This window comes from Haliaeetus leucocephalus, unplaced genomic scaffold, assembly GCF_000737465.1.
Source record: "Haliaeetus leucocephalus isolate CR32 unplaced genomic scaffold, Haliaeetus_leucocephalus-4.0 Scaffold0, whole genome shotgun sequence".
NCBI classification, from domain to species: Eukaryota; Metazoa; Chordata; class Aves; order Accipitriformes; family Accipitridae; genus Haliaeetus; species Haliaeetus leucocephalus.
Genome location: NW_010972436.1, coordinates 2,686,184 through 2,707,985, shown reverse-complemented (window position 1 = coordinate 2,707,985; position 21,802 = coordinate 2,686,184). Strand labels below are relative to the sequence as shown.

Sequence of the window (21,802 nt, the reverse complement as noted above, 5' to 3'; positions counted from 1 at the left end):
GATAGTTATATTGCTGTTTTTCACAAAGGCTTCCTCACTTTTTTGCTGCTAAGTTTCAAGTAAGGATTCAGCTCTTTAGAGCCATCAAAGAAATGAGAGACCATAAGCTCCCTCCAAGCTTCCCAGAATTTTGTAAGTGAAAACAATCTGAAGAACCAGCAGCATGTCCAGTCCCAGAGCTGACTTGTCTAGTTCCTCAGTTTCTAGTTAGAGGGGGCACCTGTGGTCAGTCTTTAAAGGGCTGCAAATCTCAGAGAAGACATGTGGCTCTCAGCTGACTGCAAATTTTCAAAAAAACCCCAAGCCCCTCCTTTGGAAGAAAAAGTCTTTTCCAACATGAATTATCCTGTGACCCTATGATCCTAAACATGAATCAGATTCTGTCCATTTTCAAAGTAGTTCTTTGGTAAGTGGACCTCTGAATGTCTGCCTGTGAAGATGCTGAGGCAGCTCCCATACTGGGAATGCTCCAGTACCTAAGGACCCAAATTTCTTGCAGAATTTTTGTAATGCATACCAAAATGTTGTAAAATTGAATCAAGTAGGGCTTCTTCAGAGATGAAGGGTTTGTTTCGTTTTCATTTCTTTTTTGTTTCCTGCTATGCATTGTTGGTAGGATGATCTTTGTGGAGCTGCGTAGAGCTCTGCTGTGCCTGTTCTCCGGGACACTTTGTTGCTATTACATTTGTGACTACGTGGTCATTTGCACACTGCAATAATTCATGCAGATGCATAGGTGCACCATTTTGAATTAAAACTGGGGGGAATTCCTAGCTATGCTACTGGGGAAGGAGAACAGTTTCAGCTATGGCTTGTGATAGAAGGACATACTCATTCTGTTCTTATTTTAAAACTTTTTTCCTCTGTCCTGTTGTGTTTGTCCAGGCTGGAACATAGAAACATAGAGCACAGTTTGTGCTGTGAGGATTTCAGTAAACAAGAGCCCATGTCTTGTCTCTTAGGCTTTTGGTTTAGGTTCTTCCTCCTGTTCTCAAGTGATGCCAGCTATCTTTTTTTGCTCCTCCTATTGGAGGCTACACCACTTCTAGCCTTTGGTGATTAAAAATAACTATCATTTGGCCTAAGATGAGTGCTCCAGTACTTGTGGACAGATTGTGTATAAGTTACCCACACATCTGAAGGCTGTAGTATTTGGAAAATGGTTTTCGGCATCTTAGGCGAGAGGAGAGACCTGCATGCAGCAGATTTGTAGAGGGGCCAAAGAGGACCAACTATACAAGAGGCAGAGTCTCCTGTCTCCTGGCTATTGCTGAACCCCGAGGCATCAGTGGGGGAGGACAGAAAAGTCATTGAAAATGTGAAAATGTATATTCTGTCTTTGGTGCCACAGTGTCTTATCCAGTCCTGAGATCACCAGTATGAAATGCCCCAAGTCCTGCTTTACTGCTGAAATGCCACAGCTGTTAATGTGGCATCTGCTAGCATCTGCAGCTCAAGAAAAAGTATGCCATGTTTTCCACATAGCCTTTCAGTCCTAAAAATCTCTTAAAACTGACTTTATTTCTTCAGAAGATCAAATCATGATATTTTTCATCGCAAGAGTGGGAGAAGGAAACCTTCTTCCAGGCAAGATCAGAGAGAAACTAAGCATCGTTATGTAGACTAAAGGGAAGTCAATTGGATTCAGAGTTGTGTGCCTTCCCTTGGGTTCGTTTACCTGTATCTTTCCCAACCCTTAGCAAAGCTGCTTTTTCCATGATGACTTGGATCTATTGCTATCTTGTGCAGAACCCTGAAGAGCAACACACCCATCAAAGCCAATGTGTACATTATAACAGCATAATTGTATGCCATATCCCATCAGTCTGTGAAATGACTGCAAATACAAAAGGTGGGTGCAGTTTCCCTATTAACATTCTGAATTACTTGAGGACTGTGTTTATACATACAAAGTCTACTAGCAACAGAATGCTCCTTTTCTTGGAGCAATACTTAACATAGATCATCTTCCTCATTTGAAACAGAGATTTCAATTATGAGTCAAAGAATTAGGAAGTGATGAATCTGCTTGTCTTGGATAGAAAATTTTAGGCGGTTCCTGCTTCTAAGCCTTTTTTGGAGGGGGGGTAGATTATCATATGCTTAAATGATATGCTGTCATTACTAGCAATAGCATTGTGCTTTTTGTCGGTGTTAAAATAGTGATTTGTAATGAACCTGTACTTAAAGATGCTGTTTCTCTTCTTAAAGTTCACGTAGTTTTCCTTTCAGACCAAATATAAAGAATATGTTGGCCACTTAATATAGTAGGCATTCTTTTTTTTTTAAGTTTCTTTGTTTCACTGAAACTTGCATTCTGTTTCACAGAAACATTCAGCACTTTCTGAATTACTAGCATCTAATATGCAATATTCAAATAATGCAATTTGAAGAAAACCTAACCTTTGAATTTGCAGAGTTAGACATGCAGTATTTTTAAACTTTAGCTAGCTAAGGAAAAAAAAAAACAGTCAAAAACTATATTTCATAAGAGAAAATTATAGTGATATTGAAGGTTTGCCAAAACCTCAAGCAGTGACAAAATCCACAGAGTGTCCTGAAAGAGATGCCTTTGCAAAACCATTCCTTTGCACATGGCTTAGATTATTGATACTTACAAACACATGACATTATTCGTTCGACTCAGAATTTTTAAAAACTCTGTTGGTAAAAAATGCAAATTTGTCACACTATGCCAAAATCACAGAGAAAAAAAATCACCAAATCCTGCAATTGTTCCTGAGGGTGTTTTATGGTTTAGTAGTTGTTGATCTGGTTACATTTCAACATGACCTAGTGTAAAATATTTCAACAAAAAGGGAGGAAGGAAGGAAAAAAAGAACATAACTTTCCTTTGTTGATATGAACATTATGTTTTATAGTTTTTCTTGTATACCTGAAACTCCCAGTGCTAAAAGGGGTTTGGGTGAACAAGAAATGCAGGATCAGATGTGAAATCTATAAGTCACTGGGATCCTTCCACATAATTTTTTTCCATAAAGGATATGAAATACCATGCAATTCCCTAGCTGCACTGCAAATGATGGATAAACAGCCATAGGCATGACTTTTCTGTTTAGGTTATGTAACTGTTCAGAGTGTAAGCTACTTGCAGTGGAGACTACATTTGGTCCAAATTCGAGAAAATTATTTCACCTCATGATTTTTGTCTCTGTGGGAGCTCTGTGTGAGGAGTGAAGCCTCTTTCTGTGTTACCTGGCACAAAATATAAAACAGTTACTCTTCTAAAGTGCTGTAAAAGGCCCCAGAAACCAAGGAATCCATCACTGCAGCCTGGGGTACAACTGTCCTCTGCTTTAGGTCTAAAATCAACAGTTTTCCGCCCTCTGCCCCCACAGCTGGATGACTGACAAGTACTTCCCTGAAAAGACCTTTTGTATACGGGCAACATTGATTTAATGATGATTAACGCTTCCTGCTTCCCACAAAGGGAAAGCAGAAGCACGTGCCGACTGGCCGAGATACTGATACTATCCTTGGAAGATGTTTCCCGTGGGGCAGAGAGTCTTCTGGAAAGCGGCAAAAAGGGGAGTCTCTATCAGCCCCCACAGGGACTGCCCAGTAATTCTTATTGTACAAGCACTACTCTGCATAATGGTATCATATTTGCTGTCACTACAATGATGATTATAAAAAGTGAGTCTTTGTTAGTAATAAGTGCCCGTATGAAGTCATTCCTAGTGTCTTGCGAAAATTTTGCAATCCATTATATAACCATAATAATAGAATGTGAATGATGACAAATACCATAGATTTAACTTTCACAAAGCAGATCTATCTGGTGAAATTTTATTAAAACAGGGTTGTCTTTATCATGAAAAGTATCAGAGAAGAAAAGCTAAAATACATTTATTTTAGCATGAGATGGCAACCAAATGGCCTATGTGCAGGAAGCAATATACTTTTAAAAACTTGTCATATTGGAGAGATCAGAGTGTTTTCATTATCTCTACAACAAAATGTGCCAGAATGCTTTAGGATGGATGATTAATTCATTTTGATTGCCCTTACAACAACATTTAGTATTTTTGTAGCTAAGATGAATATCAATTCCACTTCGGTTCCGTACTGGTCATGAACATAGACTGAATCACCAGTCATTTCATGGGGAGAAGAACGTGCTTAACATTTGCTATCTCATGTTTACATCTGTAAATAAATAGACAGCCCAATTTGGACTGAGTTAACAATGTATAGGAGTTGTGCAGAACTTCTCTCTGCCATGAGTTTTCTGGGGTAAATCCATTCTTCTTGGCAGGACAGTGATACATTATAAAATGCCCCATCACAGGTGAGAGTGGATGACCCAGGCAAGCTGGTTTTTGAGCAAGATGTGGTCCTCTGTTACTGCAGGAGTCAGCAAGTGTAAGCTGGCATAACTGCTGATTTATTGTAACTAAGGCTTTGACCCTGAGACCAGAAGAACACTTATCTCATTCCTTGCTCCTCTACAAGACTACTCATGGAAAAAAATAGCAGAAGCCTAACAGCAGAACCTTGCAGGTAAGCAAAGCAGGACGTGAAATTTCAGGAAACTAAGGTTTGTTCAGAGAAAGGGGAATTAAAAATTAGGTCTGTAATGAGAAGTAGTCATCTATTCCTGCCTGGCCTTAGCTGCTCCCTAATGCTCTATGGGTGCAGAGCCAGGCAACTCATACCAGAATTTGTACAGTAATTTACTGTGGGAGACATGAACAGTGCGAAGGCAACTCATGTTCCCGCCCTCATTCTTAAATACAGACTTGCCTGTGATATCTTCTGCACTTCCACTAGATAGGTGTTTATCTGTGCCTCTCAGTCTCTCAATCCTCATATCTATGTGCAATGTTTAATTAATTTTCAATTATTTCCAATTATGTAGTGACACTACTTATAAATGATACATCAGTGAAAGTGATGAATTTGGGCAAATATAATAGCCTGTCAGTCTTCACTAGAAGCTACAATTAAATCAAAAAGATAAGAAAAGATTACTGTAATTATTTTGACAGTGAACTGATAGAAGTTTGCCCAAGTGACACAGACTACAGAGTACAAAATGCCAATTGCTTAGAAATAAGTAAAATAAGATACACTGTTGTCCCTTTGCTCCTAAGCCTTAACCTAGAAAACCAAGTGACCTATTTCCAGGATTAGGCAGAGCTCCATTCAGTCAAAGACTTGTAGGGTCTTTGATAAGTAAAGAGAGGTCCAGTAAGCAGAGATTCATTCAGTTCTGGGCTCCCCAGTGCAAGACAGACTTGGACATACTGGAGTGAGTCCAGCAAAGGACCTCTAAGATGATTTAAGGACCAGATCATCTCTCATAGGAGGAGAGGTCAAGCGAGCTGGGACTACTCAGCCTGGAGAAGAGAAGGCTCAGGGGGATCTTATCAATGTGTATGAATATCTGATGGGGGGACTAAAGAGGATAGAGCCAGGCTCTTCTCAGTGGCACCCAGTGACAGGACAAGAGGCAGTGGGCACAAACTGAAATATAGGAAATTGCATTTAAACATAAGAAAAAGATCTTTTACTGTGAGGGTGACTGACTACTGGCATAGATTGCCCAGAGAGGTCATGGGATCTCCATTCATGGAGATACTCAAAACCCAGCTACACACAGTCATGAGTAATCTGCTCCAGCTGACCCTGCTCTGAGCAAGGGGTTGGACTAGACAATCTCTAGATGTGCCTTCCAACCTTGGCAATTCAGTGAGTCTGTCTCTGACATTTCATACTCCTTTTCCCTTCCGTGTCTCTGAGGTTATGCAGAAGTCAGCTGGGCCATGACTGCCTCTAATTCTACAGAGTCTTCCTGGGACTAGCTGAATGTCAGGGCATCCTTCCTTCCTCCCTGAAAGGAGGTTACCAGCTCTCGGAAGTCCTGAATCAAGAAACTGCCTGTTTAGGAAAGCGCTTACCAATTTGCTTGGCTGTGACCAGGCTTTTGAGTCATTGAAGTCAGGGGAAACTTAGAAGAACTGACTACAATTAAGTTCATAGACTTATGAGAAAAGATGGACTTAAGCGTATAGGTAAGTTCTTTCCTCAGCTGGGGCTTTAAAGTGTTCTTGGTCTGGTATGTTCAATCTTCTGACTATGCCAGGGTTCTCACGGCCTCTGCATTTATTGTGGGGGTTTGGACTGGGTGCTACATTTGAGATTTATCTGCAACTCCCTTATGAGCATCTGTGACTACTATGCCCAGCTTGTTGTAGATAATTGTTCTTGCAGCATCTGTACTGGCTTGTAATTCATCTGTGGCTTCACATAGTTTGATTGATCAAATGCATGGTTTGGGGAACTGCTGCTATAGAAACCACCAAGCTACCACCACAGCTCAAGAACAACTCGTGTTTCTATTCCTGTTCTCCAACTCTGGAATTTGCTATCTCTGTGTGCTCTGTAAAGCCCAACTCTTGATATTTCCAGAACTTGCCATCAAGTGATTATCTGCTGTGTTTTCTCTGTGAGAAGAAGAGTCCAGGACACCAAGATGCCGGGCGAGCCTAGCCCACACGTCACTCTCTGGGGGATCTCTTCTGCTTTTGCATAGGGCTAGATGGGAACCACCCTGGATAGGGACCGTTGAGCCTCACTCCCGAGGCTAGGTCATGGTTCCAGCAGAAAGCAGACTCTGAGATGTGCAACAACAAGAAACTTAAGTCCTTAGACTAATGGCTGGGGCACTTTATGAGCATGGGGCTGAGCTGCCAAGACTAGGTCTGTGTTTTATATTAGATAATATCAGAGAATATGCAGAAGTAATTCAGGAAGAGTGACCAGAACTCCTGGACTTGTCCCTCCCAGCCAGGTTCCCCAGGCATTTGCTAGATAGAAGAAGTGGCTTCACCTGTGTAGATGCTTTTGCCTGGAGTTGCATAACTGCAACACTTAGAGATGGCTTTGGTTTGTGTGATGTTTTGAGTATATGCTTCTCCAGATCTGTATTTCATTTTGCAGTGCTTAAAATACCCCCCCCCCCCGAAAAAAAACCTGTAGGATTACTATGGACTCTAATCTTGTTATCTCTATTCTGCTGTCCACTTGCATGGATAACAATGCATGGAAATGTAAACAGTGCTTTAAGGCTACGCAGACGGCTTTTGAAAACTTGTCCTATCCTAAATACTCCGCCTCTTTCAGGACCTTCTCGCACTGAATGCTGCAATCTGTGCCCTGCTCACCAAAATGAGTGCTAAAGAGAAACAAAAAGGATTAGGGAAGCATCAGTTTTCATTCTTTATTGTATTATCAGTGTGTACCTACAGTAGATTAAATATATACACAACGGATTGTGCATAGGGTATACTTTTTGATACTTAGTGCATAGCATTAGGGGTATTTGCTACAGCAATTGTTGGTGTCATAGTTAAACTGTCCCTAAAATTGTGCAAAGACTGTGTCTTTAAGCATATTTCTTTAGAGTCTGTAGGGAATGGAGAATTAAGCATTTCAATGGAGCTGAAAAGTTGAATGTGAAATCTTTTGTTTCTCTTCAGTTATTGTCCCTTCATGAATTACTGCAGACTGTTCATTGTAACTTATCTTACTGATTTTCTGAGTGCAGATGAAACCCAAATGTAACTAAGCTAACATGCGGATTGTGTGATCACTTATATGGGAGGGTGGTCACACTAGAGCACGATGGAGGTCATGGTTTGGTTGAGGTTCTTTATTTGGGGTAGCTATCTGTGTTAAACAGTCCTTTAATATTAGAAGTCCAGTCCAATAAGCCCTTTTCTGACCAAAAAAAAAAAAGAGGGGGGGCAATTGCAACCTGATATTACTTACTGTTGAAAGGAAAACTGTATACATCCTCCATAGCAAACAGTGTACAAGCTGAAAATAGAAGACTCACATCTTGCCCTGAATTAGCAATGAAATACAGTTTGGAATTGATTGTTCCTGAATCTGAATTTTGGCTGCTGGCAGACCAAAACTGTTAAGACACTAATTTATGTTCCAATGATTTTAAGCTAGATTTACAAATGTGGTTAGGTGCCTAAAGATGAAGAGAAAGGCAGGGAATGGGATTTGCCAATGCACTTTGCAGCACCTAAATACCTTTGTCTCACCAACCAGCTTGTATGTGGATAGACACCTTTTGTGTTTGAGATGCTTTTTAAAACAGAAGTCAAAGTGACTAAATGTAAATGTGTGCAGAATGTTAAGGAGGTTTCATCACTAGAAAATTATTCAGGCTGCAATTCACCAATGATTTTAACTTCTAAAATCTCTTGGAATTTCCCTCCGTATGAAAACAGCAACCACTAGTTAACAGAATCAAAAGTGTCAGTAGAAACACATCAGACAACTTAGGTTTTGTCATGTCCCATGTAGGTGATGACTGATGTCGAAAGGATTTCTGGTAGCTGATACGGACATTCTGCCACCAGCCCCGTATTTTCAGAAAGCAACTGAACACTTCAGTTTAAGAACTGCTTCTTACCTAATGGCATTTCTGACCACTCCACCAAGTAAATTTTTCATGTAATGTTATTATTTGGTCAGTTCTAGAGGCCTTCACCAGACAGATGCCTCTGAAAGAAATTTGTTACAAACCCATTGTAACAAAGCAATCTCCGTCCCAAAGCACTTGCAGCTATAGTTATGGGTGGTGGCCGGCAGTGACACTGTTACCCATGGCTTGAGCTGGCTGTGTGTCGAGCAGCTCTGGTCCAGAAGCCTTTGGCTAATACTGTGCCAAAACTAGTGAGCCCTGCTGCGTGCAAGCGGAGTGCCAGAGTGCCACGCTCAAGCTGACACCTACCATCTGCTCCAAATTCTGGCCAGCCTGTGGTATGAGTGGGGATGGCAGAAGGTCCCTGTGCTCCACCCGCAGACACATGCCCTAAGGCTCCAGGTCTGCATGGGTGGTGCAGACCCATGACTTCAGGCTTGTGAATAATTTAATCAAACAATTAAGAGTGCTCTTGTATAACTTTTGGGGTATCATGACCTAAATAAAACAGACACACCAAGGAAGTGCTTGCTTCTCCAACATGCAGGCACACGGATGTTAAGGTTTTGACCCTGCAATTTGATAAGCAGCCAAATCAGAGAAAATTCCGGTACTTAGCATGTAAGCAGTCGGGTGGAAAGAAAACTTGATTTTGATGTGCTGTTGTTATGAAATTGCTCCTTATTTCTCCAGGCTTTAATTGTCTCATCATCAGTCTAACAAAGAAAGTATGATGTTCAGTAAAGACTGTATTCTTAGGCTTGCACGTATGTGTAGTAATTCAGGGTTACCAAACTGATTGGTTGTTGCAGTCACGGATAAAGGTAGGCAGAAGCTCCCTGTATCGCATATGCGAAGTATCATGTTTATCTGCCTTTGCAATACAGCAAGCAGTTTTGCTGCTTTTCTGAGTCATCACACCACCACCAAATGAATAATATCAGTAAATGCACTTTCCAAAAGAGCTGAAGTACAGATTCCCTTTTGGCAAGGCAGCTTGTGGACTTTCTTCTGATTATTTTATTCTTGTAGTTACACGGGCTGAACCTGCAGTTACAAAGATGAAAGTAGAAAGCTTCAGCTTTCTGCCCTGCTTAAAATGAAGGCATGAGGCTGGATATTGCCCTTCTGCAGACTTGGGCAGAGTGCTCTGATTCTGCTGCCATGCTCAGATGTCAGCACTGAGGTTAGATGTCAGAGTTACCTACCCTGTAAACTCATCTAAGAAAGAGCTGCGTTTCCTGACATACTCTTTTCCTTCTTTTTAAGGACTTAGTACTTTTTCAATAAAAATAAATTTAATTTGTGGCTACATTTCAGCTCCATTGGTTTGATGGTATAAGTGGAGCAATACCAGCTTTGGATTTAGAGCAGTCGTGTGGCTGAGTCTCTCTGTGCAGCTTTCATGTGGTTGGGTGAGACATTCTTAGAATCCCCAAACATTTTTGAAGATCCTAAACTGGAGACATTCACAATTCTTCCCTCCCTTTCTACCATTAATCCTTCATGTTTTAACAAGCACTGAAGTTAATACAGCCTACACTCTTTCCTGTCACATTGGGCCCCCCTCCCTCCTTTCTTTCTCTTGAATAAAGCAATCTGTTATTTCCAGTCCATACTCTTGTAAATCAAAGGGATAGATGTCGACACACACCATAACCAAGTATAAACTTCCTTTTTTTAATTAAACAGGATTCTGACATTTGGTTTGAAGAAGTGTTTGTTTGGGTTTATTTATTTTTTTAAATACGTGAAGGATGTCAACTGCTTTTATTTTATTTTTAGTAGAAGACAAATTTTGTATAGTACCACAAATAATCTCCAGCACAAAATCTTTCAGATGTTATTTCGTAGTTGAATAGGAAGAGAGTCGTGGGGAGCAATACAGAAGTCTTGGCATTTAAAGCTTTTAGAATTAAGAGTTAACTTCTTTGGTAAAGGTTTCCATACACATAAATAATGTTTTAGGTACCTTTTCAAATTTAATTGGGAAAAACAGTTGTAATTCTGTTGCTATCCTGTCTGCCATTTGCTTATTACTGTTAATAATACTTAGACATTTATGTGAAACACAGAAATATCCAGGTTGATAATAGCTGATACTAAAAATAAGCAAGACTCTTGGAAGGAACATAGTCTCTATTTCAGAGTACAAACCCAGGTATCTCAGTAGCCAGGGCAAAGACACCCTAGAATTGCCCCTTTCAAGGTATCTCACACCTTCTCTTGTGGTGCAAAAAGGATGTAATAGGGCAATAAACCAGACAAACCAGTATTCAGATCTGATACTGCTACGTTCTATGCTGTTTCTCAGTCCTTGGTCTGGCAGGAAAAAAGGGCTTTATTTAGTAACTCAGCTGCTGTTTTGTTTCTAGATGATGATTTTAATCCACCTTTGCAGTTGAGATATATCGTCCGTGTCTGTTCTGCAGCCACATATAAGTGTGTGTAGCAATGTAAGCATGAGGAGATGGTCTCCTGATTGCCTGGCCAGAAGAAGGTAGGGCAACTCTCCAGAGGGACTGAGAGTGCTTTGACTCTTTAAATGCTGTTCCTGACGAGCATGAGTGAGAGCAAAAGGTTATAAGTAAATCGTACGTGTAGTTTTGGCCTTTGTCTTTATTGATTTATTCCTCAGGAGGGCAGGCATAAGTGATCAGAGGTCCAGTCCCTATTCTTCAGTTCCTGTGGATAAAGGACTATGAGTTTGGCACCTTTTCGTGGTTCTAGCTAAGCAGCAGTACCCCAGCTTTGTCCCTCTGCTCTCAGCCCCTCTAAGCCAATTCCCTCAAGCATGGAAAAAGGATCTGCCTCTTCAGCTCACCTGGAGTTAATTTTACTGCCCACTGTTGTCTGTGTTAGACTGACCTACAGTAGCACGTCACAGATTGTAGTGCTTTTTCACATGTGTTTGCTCAGCTAGAAAATCTACCCGGGAGTTTCCTGAGTGCCTGCTGCAATATAACCTGGTATTCTGGAGTCTAGAAATGCCTGTGAACTCCTCAGATCGCTTCTTCCCACTGACAAAGTATTGTTTTGAGATCCATCTGGTGTCAAGTGTAGGCATATGGCACCAGTATGGCAGCGCTGCCTACGGGGGTGGTTTCCTGCAGAAGGGGGTCTCGCTGAATGCAGTAGTCATTGCCTATTGAAAGTCATTATTGTTTAGCACCCAGGTCTTTGTGAACTTGTTCAACTGGTGGCTGGGCAGAGTGCCATCCAAATCTACGGACATGAGCACAGACAGCTGAGTCTCGGGGGCCTTACACACATCAGATGTGGGTACTGAGGTCAGGCTTCTCAGCAAGGAGAATCTAAATGACTGTCTGTCCCGAGCATGTGTATCTGTGGTTGAAGGGATATGCCATCATTAATCCAAATCTGGGCCGGATTAAGCTTCTAAAATAAAAAACAGGTCTGCCAGCCACTTGAAGAGGGCTTGGGGCCTGCTTGAGTCGAGTGCATCAGCGGGGAGGGAGGGAGGAGGCCGAGGTGGCTGAGCAAAGTCACCACCCGCTCGCCCCTGTAGCGCTTCTCTCCGTAGGGGCTGAGGTGACCCCACAGCTGCCAAAACAGGGGCCGGGGTGCCCCACCTTCGTCCCTTCGACTGCAGGCCTCTCCTAGGGCTGGGCGACACTTATGTTTCTGAGGCCAGCCCTCTCTTTGCTGTGACGAGAGCACAGACATTTCATGCTTTGTTTCTTAATTAGGTTTTCAGCACGGTTCTTGTAACAGCCGGGAGCAGAAGCTTTAGCATTCGGCGAGCGGGATTGCCCGTTTGCCAGACAAAAATCTCAGGTTTACCAGCCTGGGCCTGGCTCTCCCTTTTGCCTGGGCAGTGGTCCCACATGGAGCTAATTCAGGCTCGCTCATCTGGCCCTTTGAGAGCTGCCCACCTCCACGGACAGGCAGACCATACACAGGGGATGAGGTGGCCGCACCAGTGAGGTGGTGCCCACCAGAAAGCCATCATCAAGAGACAAGAGTTGAAAATCTGGGTGGAAGATCACAAAGCCAGAAGTACCAGAAATACTTTAGTAGGGTTGCTGAGAAAGCTAAGCAGAGACAGAGAAAGCTAAATCCCGTAGACTGTATTTGCATAGAGGGAGAAAACACCAGAGCATTAAGCTAAAATGAATAATGAAATGATTCACTGCACAGAGCAATTCAGAGAAATGGAGGGTGACCAGACACTGGGGTTTGCCTGTCTCTTGCAGGTCCCAACAACTTGCAGGCACAGATGCTCTGTGGCACCCATAAAAATATAACGCTGGGAACCTCCTATTCTAAATGCTGCTTTTATACTGTGGGCATTAAATTCCTCATGGAGTTGCCTTCTGACATGATCCCTCTTACATTTCTTTGTGGACTGTTGCTATATACTCTGAAACTAGCTGCTCCTGTCCTCTGCAATGGGTAACTAAGCACCTACAGCATATAAAATATGCCTAACTGAAAAACTGGGAAGCTTTACCGTCGTTACTGGAAAGTGTCGTGAGATTTCCCTAGAAAGGTGTGGCAGAAGTGCAAAGAGGGATATGCTGTTAATTTAAAACCTGACAATGCGCTAGTTCCTCCCCCTTTGAAGTCAGTGGCGAAACTGTTTTAGAGGAGCAAGACTGCTTGAATCGGCAAACAAGAGGCAGCCTGGAGGCAGAAGAGGCTTACAGGGAATGGTTTCTGCTGCTCTCCTTGAACACAGAGCTGTTCAGACAGACTGGAGACCTGTCTGCCACTCTCTCCCATTAAGGCTAAGAAATGAATGCTTTTAAAGTTGTTAAATGAATGGGCTGGATCTTACAGCCCTTACTCATCTGAGTACTGCCATTAACTTTAAGAAAATAATCACTTTATTAAGTGCTATGGAGTGGAGTCCTTAAATTGTTAAATTCTAATATTTGACAGAAGTTTTTCCTCGGTAGAAAAATAATATTGACATAATTAAAAGGATGTGAACATTTCATCAGCTGAAGAATGCAAGTTACTTTGGAGCGATACGTAAAACTAGAAGTAGCACAGAGGGCTTAAGTCCGAGTCATGTCTGTAGGTTATTTTTGAACTTTATGAAAAACACACTTTAGCAGTTTATATCCTGACCATTCAACTGTATTCTGGGATTCTGAATTCAAAAACATGCTAACCATGAAAACACAACATTTAAAAATACACTGTCCACTTGGCTTCTTCGCCCTGCTTCAGAGTCTCCCAAGTTTGTTTCGGACAAACTGAGAACTTTGTTGTGGAATGACTGTTTGAATTGGGGTTTCTTAAAATACATGTGGAGCCTTGTAGCTGCTGTGGGGTGTGCACAGTGGTGGAGCTGTACTATTTTAAAATCATCTGGCTATTTCACTTCATGTAAGAATATCTGTCAGTTTAGTTATAAGGAATGAGAGGGGTTGATTAAAACAACTCATGAAGCCATTAAACAAAGAGATAAAATGTAGAACATGTGCTGTAGGGTCGTTTTAATTATAATGTATGGGGGATCTGTGGAAACCGGATGGCAGCTGACTTGTAGCTGAGTTTTAAGCCCCTCCTAGCAGTACCAAAGTCCTGTTACTCAGAGGTGGGTTTTCTTATCTGTAAAGCTAATAGGTCCTTTGGAAATGGTGTTTGGAAGCTACCTTTTGTTGCTATGACTGACCATAGTGTAATTACTATGCTCAAGCGGTTAGATAGATGTGGACTAAAATAGGCAATTATGTATACTAATCAGCTAGTCATTAGATACTAGACTATATAACATCAGAGAAATGTATGCAAAAGCTTTAGTCAAGAAGGGAAGGGGTCAGAGATGTCAAGTGAACAGCCATGAGAATCAAGAGAGAATGGTGAAGAAAAAAGGTAGTGGCAGATTATTTCATTGTCTTGGCAATCTTATTAGGTCAAAAAAACCCAGTATTGAATATACTGCTGTATGCTGTAAGTAGAAACTAAGCTAATTTAGCATATAATCTGGCTTTACACAATAGATATCAGGCAGCCACATTAATTCAGTAAAAACTATTCAAACTTCACATTTTGCTTTATTCTTATTAACCTAGTTATAGACATCAAGAGTTAGCATAATTAATTCTAGCCCTATCAGAAGAGGTTTTAAATCTCTGGTGTAAGAGTTCAAACAAGTCTCTAGTCACTAGAAATCAGGATAAGGAGCAGTAAGGAAAGAAAACAACACATCTGCCCATGTCAAAGTTTTTACAATTCCATCCACTCCTGCCAGAGACAGGGTCGTCAGCTAGGTAGACATTGAGTCTAGGTCAGCTTGGCAGCTCCTATGTGCCCAATTCAACAAAGTTTGCTTAAGTGTCTGCAATGCTTTTTATGCAACTGAAATATGGCAATTTAGTTAACCCTTTGTCATTGAGTAAAATGGGTTCACACATAGGAACATCACCACTTCAAAATATCCAGTCATTAAACTGTAACAAAGATTTGTTACCAAAACTCATTGGAAACAGCCAGAAAATGAATTTTTAAGAATGTGACCACTAACAGTGAATTTAATTTTCTGACTATAATGACTGCAGCAGTTCAAGTCTTGCTCTGTTGCTTGTAAGCATCACTAAAACTGCCCATGAAAAAATGACATTTGCTTCTCTTTGCAAACTGTCTTTATTCGTATGTTCCTTTATCAGGAAATTATATGAATGCTGTAACTTTTGCTTTCCAATTTGCATAAAACAAAGACATTTCCAGGATCAATTATATAAAAATAGGAAATAATTCCTTAGAGAGAGGATGGAGGACTTGAAGGAGTTACAGCTTGTTGCTTTTGGCTGTAGCTTGGCATGTGAAGATTCTGGGGATTGTTCCCTAGAGGACTTCAGATGTTGTATGTTATTTTAAAGAGACTGGAAGGTGGTAGTTGGGATAGATACCCATCTCCATACTGGCTTATGGGGCACTCTACCAGATAGCCAGGGTAACCATTACACCAGTCTGGCTCCTCAGCATCCCCAGGTAAAGAAAATGTACAAAGGCAACTCAGCTGTCATTAAAATGAGGAAAAACTAATTTCTGCTCAAACAGTGTAAGAGAAAGTGTGATTCCCTCTGCTATTAGAAGAGGACCTCTCTGTAGCAGAGAAATCAGTCATTGATCCAACGATGAGACACAGCTTGTCAGCTAATGCTCTCAAGGCAGCGCACCTTGAGGTGAACTTTGGAGGGTCTCTCACAAACTCACCTCAAAGTGTCTGAGTGTTAAAAGCTAGAGGAGCAACAAGGGAAGAGCTCTCCCTGATGGGAAATCATGGGCCAGGATGCCAGCCTCTGTTGGGTTGGCATCTGGTTACTTGAAGTTCTCACTTTTGGAAATGAAATTAAGCACTTTTCCCATCGCTGTCAGGGAGAGGTTATCTCAGGTTTTTAGCATCATGCGAAGACTTATCCTGTGGTGCGTATTTTCCCTAGGACCAATGGAACCACACATTTTAGGGTAAAAATTAGCCCTTTGCATCTGTCCTATTGGCTTTAGCAGAATTGCTGGTCTGCAAGGAATATGAATTGAGCTCATACAGTGATTTCTAAAATACAAAATGCTAATGACAATATCCTTCCTTAAGGAGAGAATTGAAGATGACTGACCATGTTACCCCTCTCTTTTTCTCTACCTGTTTTACTCCAGTCCTCCGTGATGTCTGTCTGTTTTGCCCGCTTTCACCCAAACCTGGTTGTTGGTGGAACATACTCTGGCCAAATTGTCTTGTGGGATAATCGCAGTCACAGGCGCACTCCGGTTCAAAGAACTCCCTTATCTGCTGCTGCTCACACGGTAAGGATAAAAATCACCTCCTTTCCTTAGAGGAAAAGGTCAGCGGGGAAGTGGAGCTGTCTAATTGTGTCTACAATGCTGTTTGCCACACAGATGAAGACAGTGTGGCCCTTGAAGGGAAAGAAATAGGTAAGAGAGATGTACAACCACCTCCTGTAAGTGCTTAACCATCACACTTTGTAGGTCGGGTCAGAAGATTATCCTCCTTTCCAAGGAAGAGGGCAGGATCAATTACAACACTTGAGTGAGGCGCCTTTGTGGCAGCACAGTGGGACTGTGACTCTTGCTCTCCATTGCCTGTAAAGACAGCCAGGTCACTATAGGGACTGTGTGTCTGTCAGACTAGCATGGCAGGCAATTTGAATCATTTACTGTTGTCTTGTTGTACATGAATTTCTCTTTTGAACCAGATTAGGCACCTATGGTTGTCTCAGTGGAGTCCTGCAAGTAGAGACTGGTGCCCTTGAAGAGAGTGGGGCAGTTTGCTTCTGTTTTCCAATACAGCAATACATAAACGCCTGTCATGGTCTCCTACTCCAGACAGGGCCATAGGGCAGAGCTTGCACAGTGAGGGGGAGTTTGTTTCGATAAAATCATGTGGAAGAGCGTTTTGCTGACACAACAGATACCTGCAGATATAGTGATGGTGGCACAGGGCTCTGGTGATGTCTGGGAGATATATAGGCAGAGCAGTAGCAGAAAATGCCTGAGAAGGAAGAGAGTTTCTCTGTGATACAAAGATGATGTCTGTGCTAGAAGACTCTCTTACATTACAAAGTACTCATATTGTGCTGGAGGAAGAGACAAGCCTGGACTGCCTGCTAAAGTGTCCTCACTCTGCTATGGTGCTGACCTCCAGTCCGTGCTGCACTAAGATGTTGTGCATTCTTGAGTTCTTCTCTTCCAGAGTTTGGGCTCAGGCAGCCTTTTCATAAGAGCTGGAAGGTGTACTCTGTGGATGGTAAATATATCTCATCTTGGTAGTGGGCTTGGGACCATTCCTGAGTGGGAAGCAGAAAAGAAAATACAGGCTGTAAAGGAGGAGAAAAATGTAATAGTATGATACAATAATGCAGAAAAACGCAGATTTCCTGAAACATAAGAAACTGAACTATATAAAGCACTCTGAGAGATAAGATAATAATCTTGTTCTAGCAGAGGGAAGGATCAGACAAAGTGATAGGTCTTTTGCACCTCCAGCTTTTACAATTCTGCGATTCTTATCTTTGGAATTTGCAGATCAAGGTTCAGCTTTTAGTTGACTGTGACAACATAATCCCCAGAGTTAAAAGACAACTCTAGAAGCCATGCCAGGTGAATTAATGAAAAAGATTCAGTGTGGGGCCAGTATTATGATGGCAAGTCTCTTATATTAAAAAATGACAGGTGTGCACGGGCTCGCTTAGTGGGCCAGGCAGCACAAATATTGTTCCCTAAATTTCCACTATCATGAATGTTGATGTAATAATCTAATGATCTGTGCCATGGGTTGCAACTTCAACATTGCTTTTCATTTCCCTAATGTTTTTGCTCATTTTGTCGCCAGTAATGTTCAATCTGCATGAAAAGAAACAGTCTCTCCTGGAAGTGCAATTTAGAGATGTAGCAGACCAGAAAACTAGTGGCAAGAAGCTGACTATCACTGAAAATTGAACAACTGGGACTCCAAATCTAGTGGAAAAGAAAAGATTAATGGGAAGTAATTTGTTTACACTCAAAAAACATTTAAGATTAAATTGTTCCTCCTGGAATTATATATTAAACTAGTTTTATTATTGCAATAGAACAATATGTGATGTTTTGCTTTTGGCAAATATAAATAAATTACTTTCAGTTGTGGATGGGCACTTTATGTGCTGTCATGGATTGGTATAAATAAGTGTTTACACAGTCTAACAGGAAGCATGATGTTTTTAAGGAGTGATCAGATTTTACAATAAAAGAGTGCTTACTTTATGTTCATATATAGGAATCACATAAACTGTAAACGAAGTCTTGGTTGCAAAAGGCTGGCTTGAATCCTAGCTGCTAAGAAAAAAAAAAAAAGGATTAAATTAAGACAACTCTACTGTAGCAATGTTACTTTACGTACTGCTAGATACGTGAGTTGAATAGTCATCTTTTAATTTGAACTTATGCCATATGTGAAAAAGGGATTTTTCTCTTTTCTTTCTCCCACTTTGTTTATTTGAAACAGATAGAGTGTGTTGTTATCACTGACTTAAACCTTCCTGAAGTTTAGTATCACTGATTGCTGCCTGGATTCACCAGGAAAGAGAGTTCTACCCACAGCTTACTCACTAATTTCCTTTCACACCCACCACACATCTGCACTTGGGACAACAGGAAATTTTAATTAAGACAAAACCTTTTTGCATGATGATTTCATTTCCAAAATAAATAAAAGCAAGCTGGCAGTGACCCTTTGAAAGGAAGGAGCCTGTTTAGACTTTCTGTTACGTACAGTTGGTTGTCTTTTTCATCCATTTTCCTTACATCTTTTCATTTCTGCCATGAGTTTTATTGTGCATGAAATTGATGACTGATAGCCCTGATTAAAGCCAGACCTGGCACACTGAGGTGCTGCTGGAAAGACATGGCTCGCTCTTTCCCCCCCACCTAAATATTCTAGATACTCCACTGCTTGCTTTAGCTTCCTCCCACCCACTCTGTCCCTGTCTGTTTGGACTACTGGAGGTCAAACACCCATGAAAAAATAGGTCTATTCTTATTTCACACATCAGTATGTGCTAATCATGCTTAGCACTGGGGTCATTAGCTCTCACTAAGCAGCAAGAAGGTCCATCATATGAGGATAATAGCATGAGACACATGTGAGGGACAGATTGGGGTCCATTTGATGATCTAAAGGAAGCCAGGTGCCTGACAATCTTGAGAGAAAGAGAAGAATCAGCATCAGAATGGACCTTGCAAATTACTGGTGCATACAGGTGGCCTCCAAGCACAAGGTACCATTTCAGCAGCAGTTGCTGAGTCCATCTTCAGTGTGCGCACACACACACACTGTGTATTCAGATGCTGCCCTTTTTGCACTTAGGGAGGGGGCATTTACTGGGCCCGCTCAGGTATCGAACCTGAGAGCTAGCCAGTGCTCTGAGATTTCTGCCTTTCCCTCCTGACTGCGTAGGTGACTTGCAGCTGGATCTTAAAGTAGTCTAAAATAAGTGGTAGTTCTGGCATTCCTTTCAGCAGGAGCAAATGCTAGGTTTCTAATCCTACATGGAGTTGGCTTAGAAGCTCTGTAGGGATCTCTTGTAAGTTGGTCCTAATTTTCATTAAATAAGGAAAGTTTTAGTGAAAAGTATTTTTTCTTCCTGGAGATGCAGGTCTTCTATTCATCAGCAAAAGAGGCAGAGAAATACAGTTTTTCTTTGCTTGACTTGTGTATATGTCTTACCCTTAATTCAGCAGATTCAGTTGTATTGGTCAAAGGAAATTAAATCTTATTGTTCAGTCTGACTGATTTTTCACTTTGGAGACTGCTGAACTTGAACCATGCCTCATATGTCACCATCAGATCTCAGATGACTCTTTAGGCTCAAAATGTTACCAGGTTCCTTGGAAAAGGAATAGGCCAAGTTTCATTATTGCATATTAAGTGGAATTCAGCCTCCATGGAAAGACTATGTTATGGTGAACCAGGTGTAACACCCTAAATTTAGTCACTCTACATTTATAATGACAGATTTTGAAAGGTATATTGGCCAGTGCTGGAGAACGCTGATGGACTTGTTCATGTTTTTCAACTGGAGTACATTTGCAAATATTTAGCATGCAAGCCAAATTCTGGAAAAGTTCAAGTTTTAGGCAGCTGTTTTCTTGAATAAAGTTTTCATTTTGATTTCATTTGGACAATTTACCTCTTTCTGCTGGTTATTTTCAGTGTCAAAAGCCATCAGTAGAATGATACATATCCCTGTGGGTGAAATCTCATCCACATAATTCAGTATTTTCACAGCATTACTCAGCTGTGTTGGTTTATTATGAGGAAAATGAAACTTTGAAAACATTTCCACCTCCATAACGTGCCTCTTAAAATTTAAATGTAAAAAAAAAAAAAAAATCCTATCTGGCAAAAGCTGAGTCCTGTATTCTCCAGGTATTATGTGACTACTTAATTGTTCTTTAAAACAACTTATGAGACATGAGAAATTTGTTTGTGAAGAAGTGAGAATGGCTCTCTGATTTCCAGTGTTAATGTGTTTTCAGCATCCTGTGTATTGTGTGAATGTAGTTGGAACACAGAATGCGCACAATCTTATCACCGTCTCTACGGATGGCAAAATGTGCTCCTGGAGCCTGGACATGCTCTCAACTCCACAGGTGGGTTTGTTTTCACCTATACAGGGAAAAAAAGCACCTTCGGTAGAGCAGGATACCTGCTTAATGGAACATAGCTCCTAAAAGCCAAAACCTCACGTCCTATACAAACTAAAACCAATGGATGCACTTGAAAGAGTACAGCTTGCTTCCAGCAGTCTCTGCTAAGAGCCAAACCCCATTTCCTTTACCACAAATCATGTAATTATTGTAATACGTTAATACATAGGTCAGTTTCAAGTGAAAATGAAATAATCCATTTTAAAGCACGGTAATTACAGAAGTCGCCTGTGGTATAAATTGTACTTACTCTACAGCATTGTTTAACAAATATGGACTAGATTGCACTGCTGCTGAACACACCCTAGGCACCACGGGTTTCCAAGGCACACAGTCAGAAAGCTTACTTTGCTGCCTGCCTTCAGTAGCCAAAGGAACAAACAATGCAAATCAAAGTTTGAGAACTAATTTCCCCCCTCTGGAATGTTTGCTACTATTGTCTCCCCTCCACCCCACCCCCCTTCTTTGTACCAGGAATGAAAGAAAACCCAGGAAAATTGTCCAAACCACTAGTGATTATAATAATGGAAACTAAACAAAGAATCTGATGCTGAAAAAGGTCTATGGAAAGCATCTTTTAAGTGTTATCTTCTGGAGCAGTACATTTTCTATTCCAATGCATCACTCAGTTTTTATACATAATTTCGTAGAAAAAAAAATTAATATAATTTTTGCTAAGCATCATGGGATCTCATCTTGTCTCAAAATGCTGCGTAGAAACTCCTCTTGATTCAATTAACCATCCATTAATCATGCATTAATGTGCAATTACTATAGAATTATTTGCTTTTCAGTGTTGACACAAGAGGTGGGACTCCTCTATCCTAACCTTAGCCACCTAAAAGTTAGGTCTGTGTCAAGTCTAAGCTAGTAATTTGAGTTCCCTTTACAGTTTATGTAGAGAAAGACTGGGCACTTCTGGAGGACGCCTCCTGCTATCCCAGTGTGAAATATTATTTCAGATACCCACCGTGGGGTACAGAACTGTCAAATCCTGGGATGGAAGGGGCTTCTGGAAGTCATCCCATCTACTCCCCTACTCAAAGTGAGGCCAACTTCAAAGTTAGATCATGTTGTTCGCTCATCTAAGGCAACAGTATGGGTCTGATAGTTGTGTCCTGGGACTATAAGAAACCAATACTCTTATGGAATAGA

General features: G+C 41.2%; 1 protein-coding gene across 1 annotated transcript in view; it reads left to right on the top strand.

Moving 5' to 3' along the window:
* DYNC1I1 (dynein, cytoplasmic 1, intermediate chain 1) overlaps window positions 1-21,802 on the top strand; it is a 181,552-nt gene that overhangs the window by 114,026 nt on the left and 45,724 nt on the right. Inside the window, exons 10-11 of the mRNA XM_010562430.1 lie at window positions 16,100-16,246; window positions 20,477-20,590. Of these exons, the coding sequence (XP_010560732.1) occupies window positions 16,100-16,246; window positions 20,477-20,590 (261 nt within the window). The remainder of the gene's footprint in view (window positions 1-16,099; window positions 16,247-20,476; window positions 20,591-21,802) is intronic.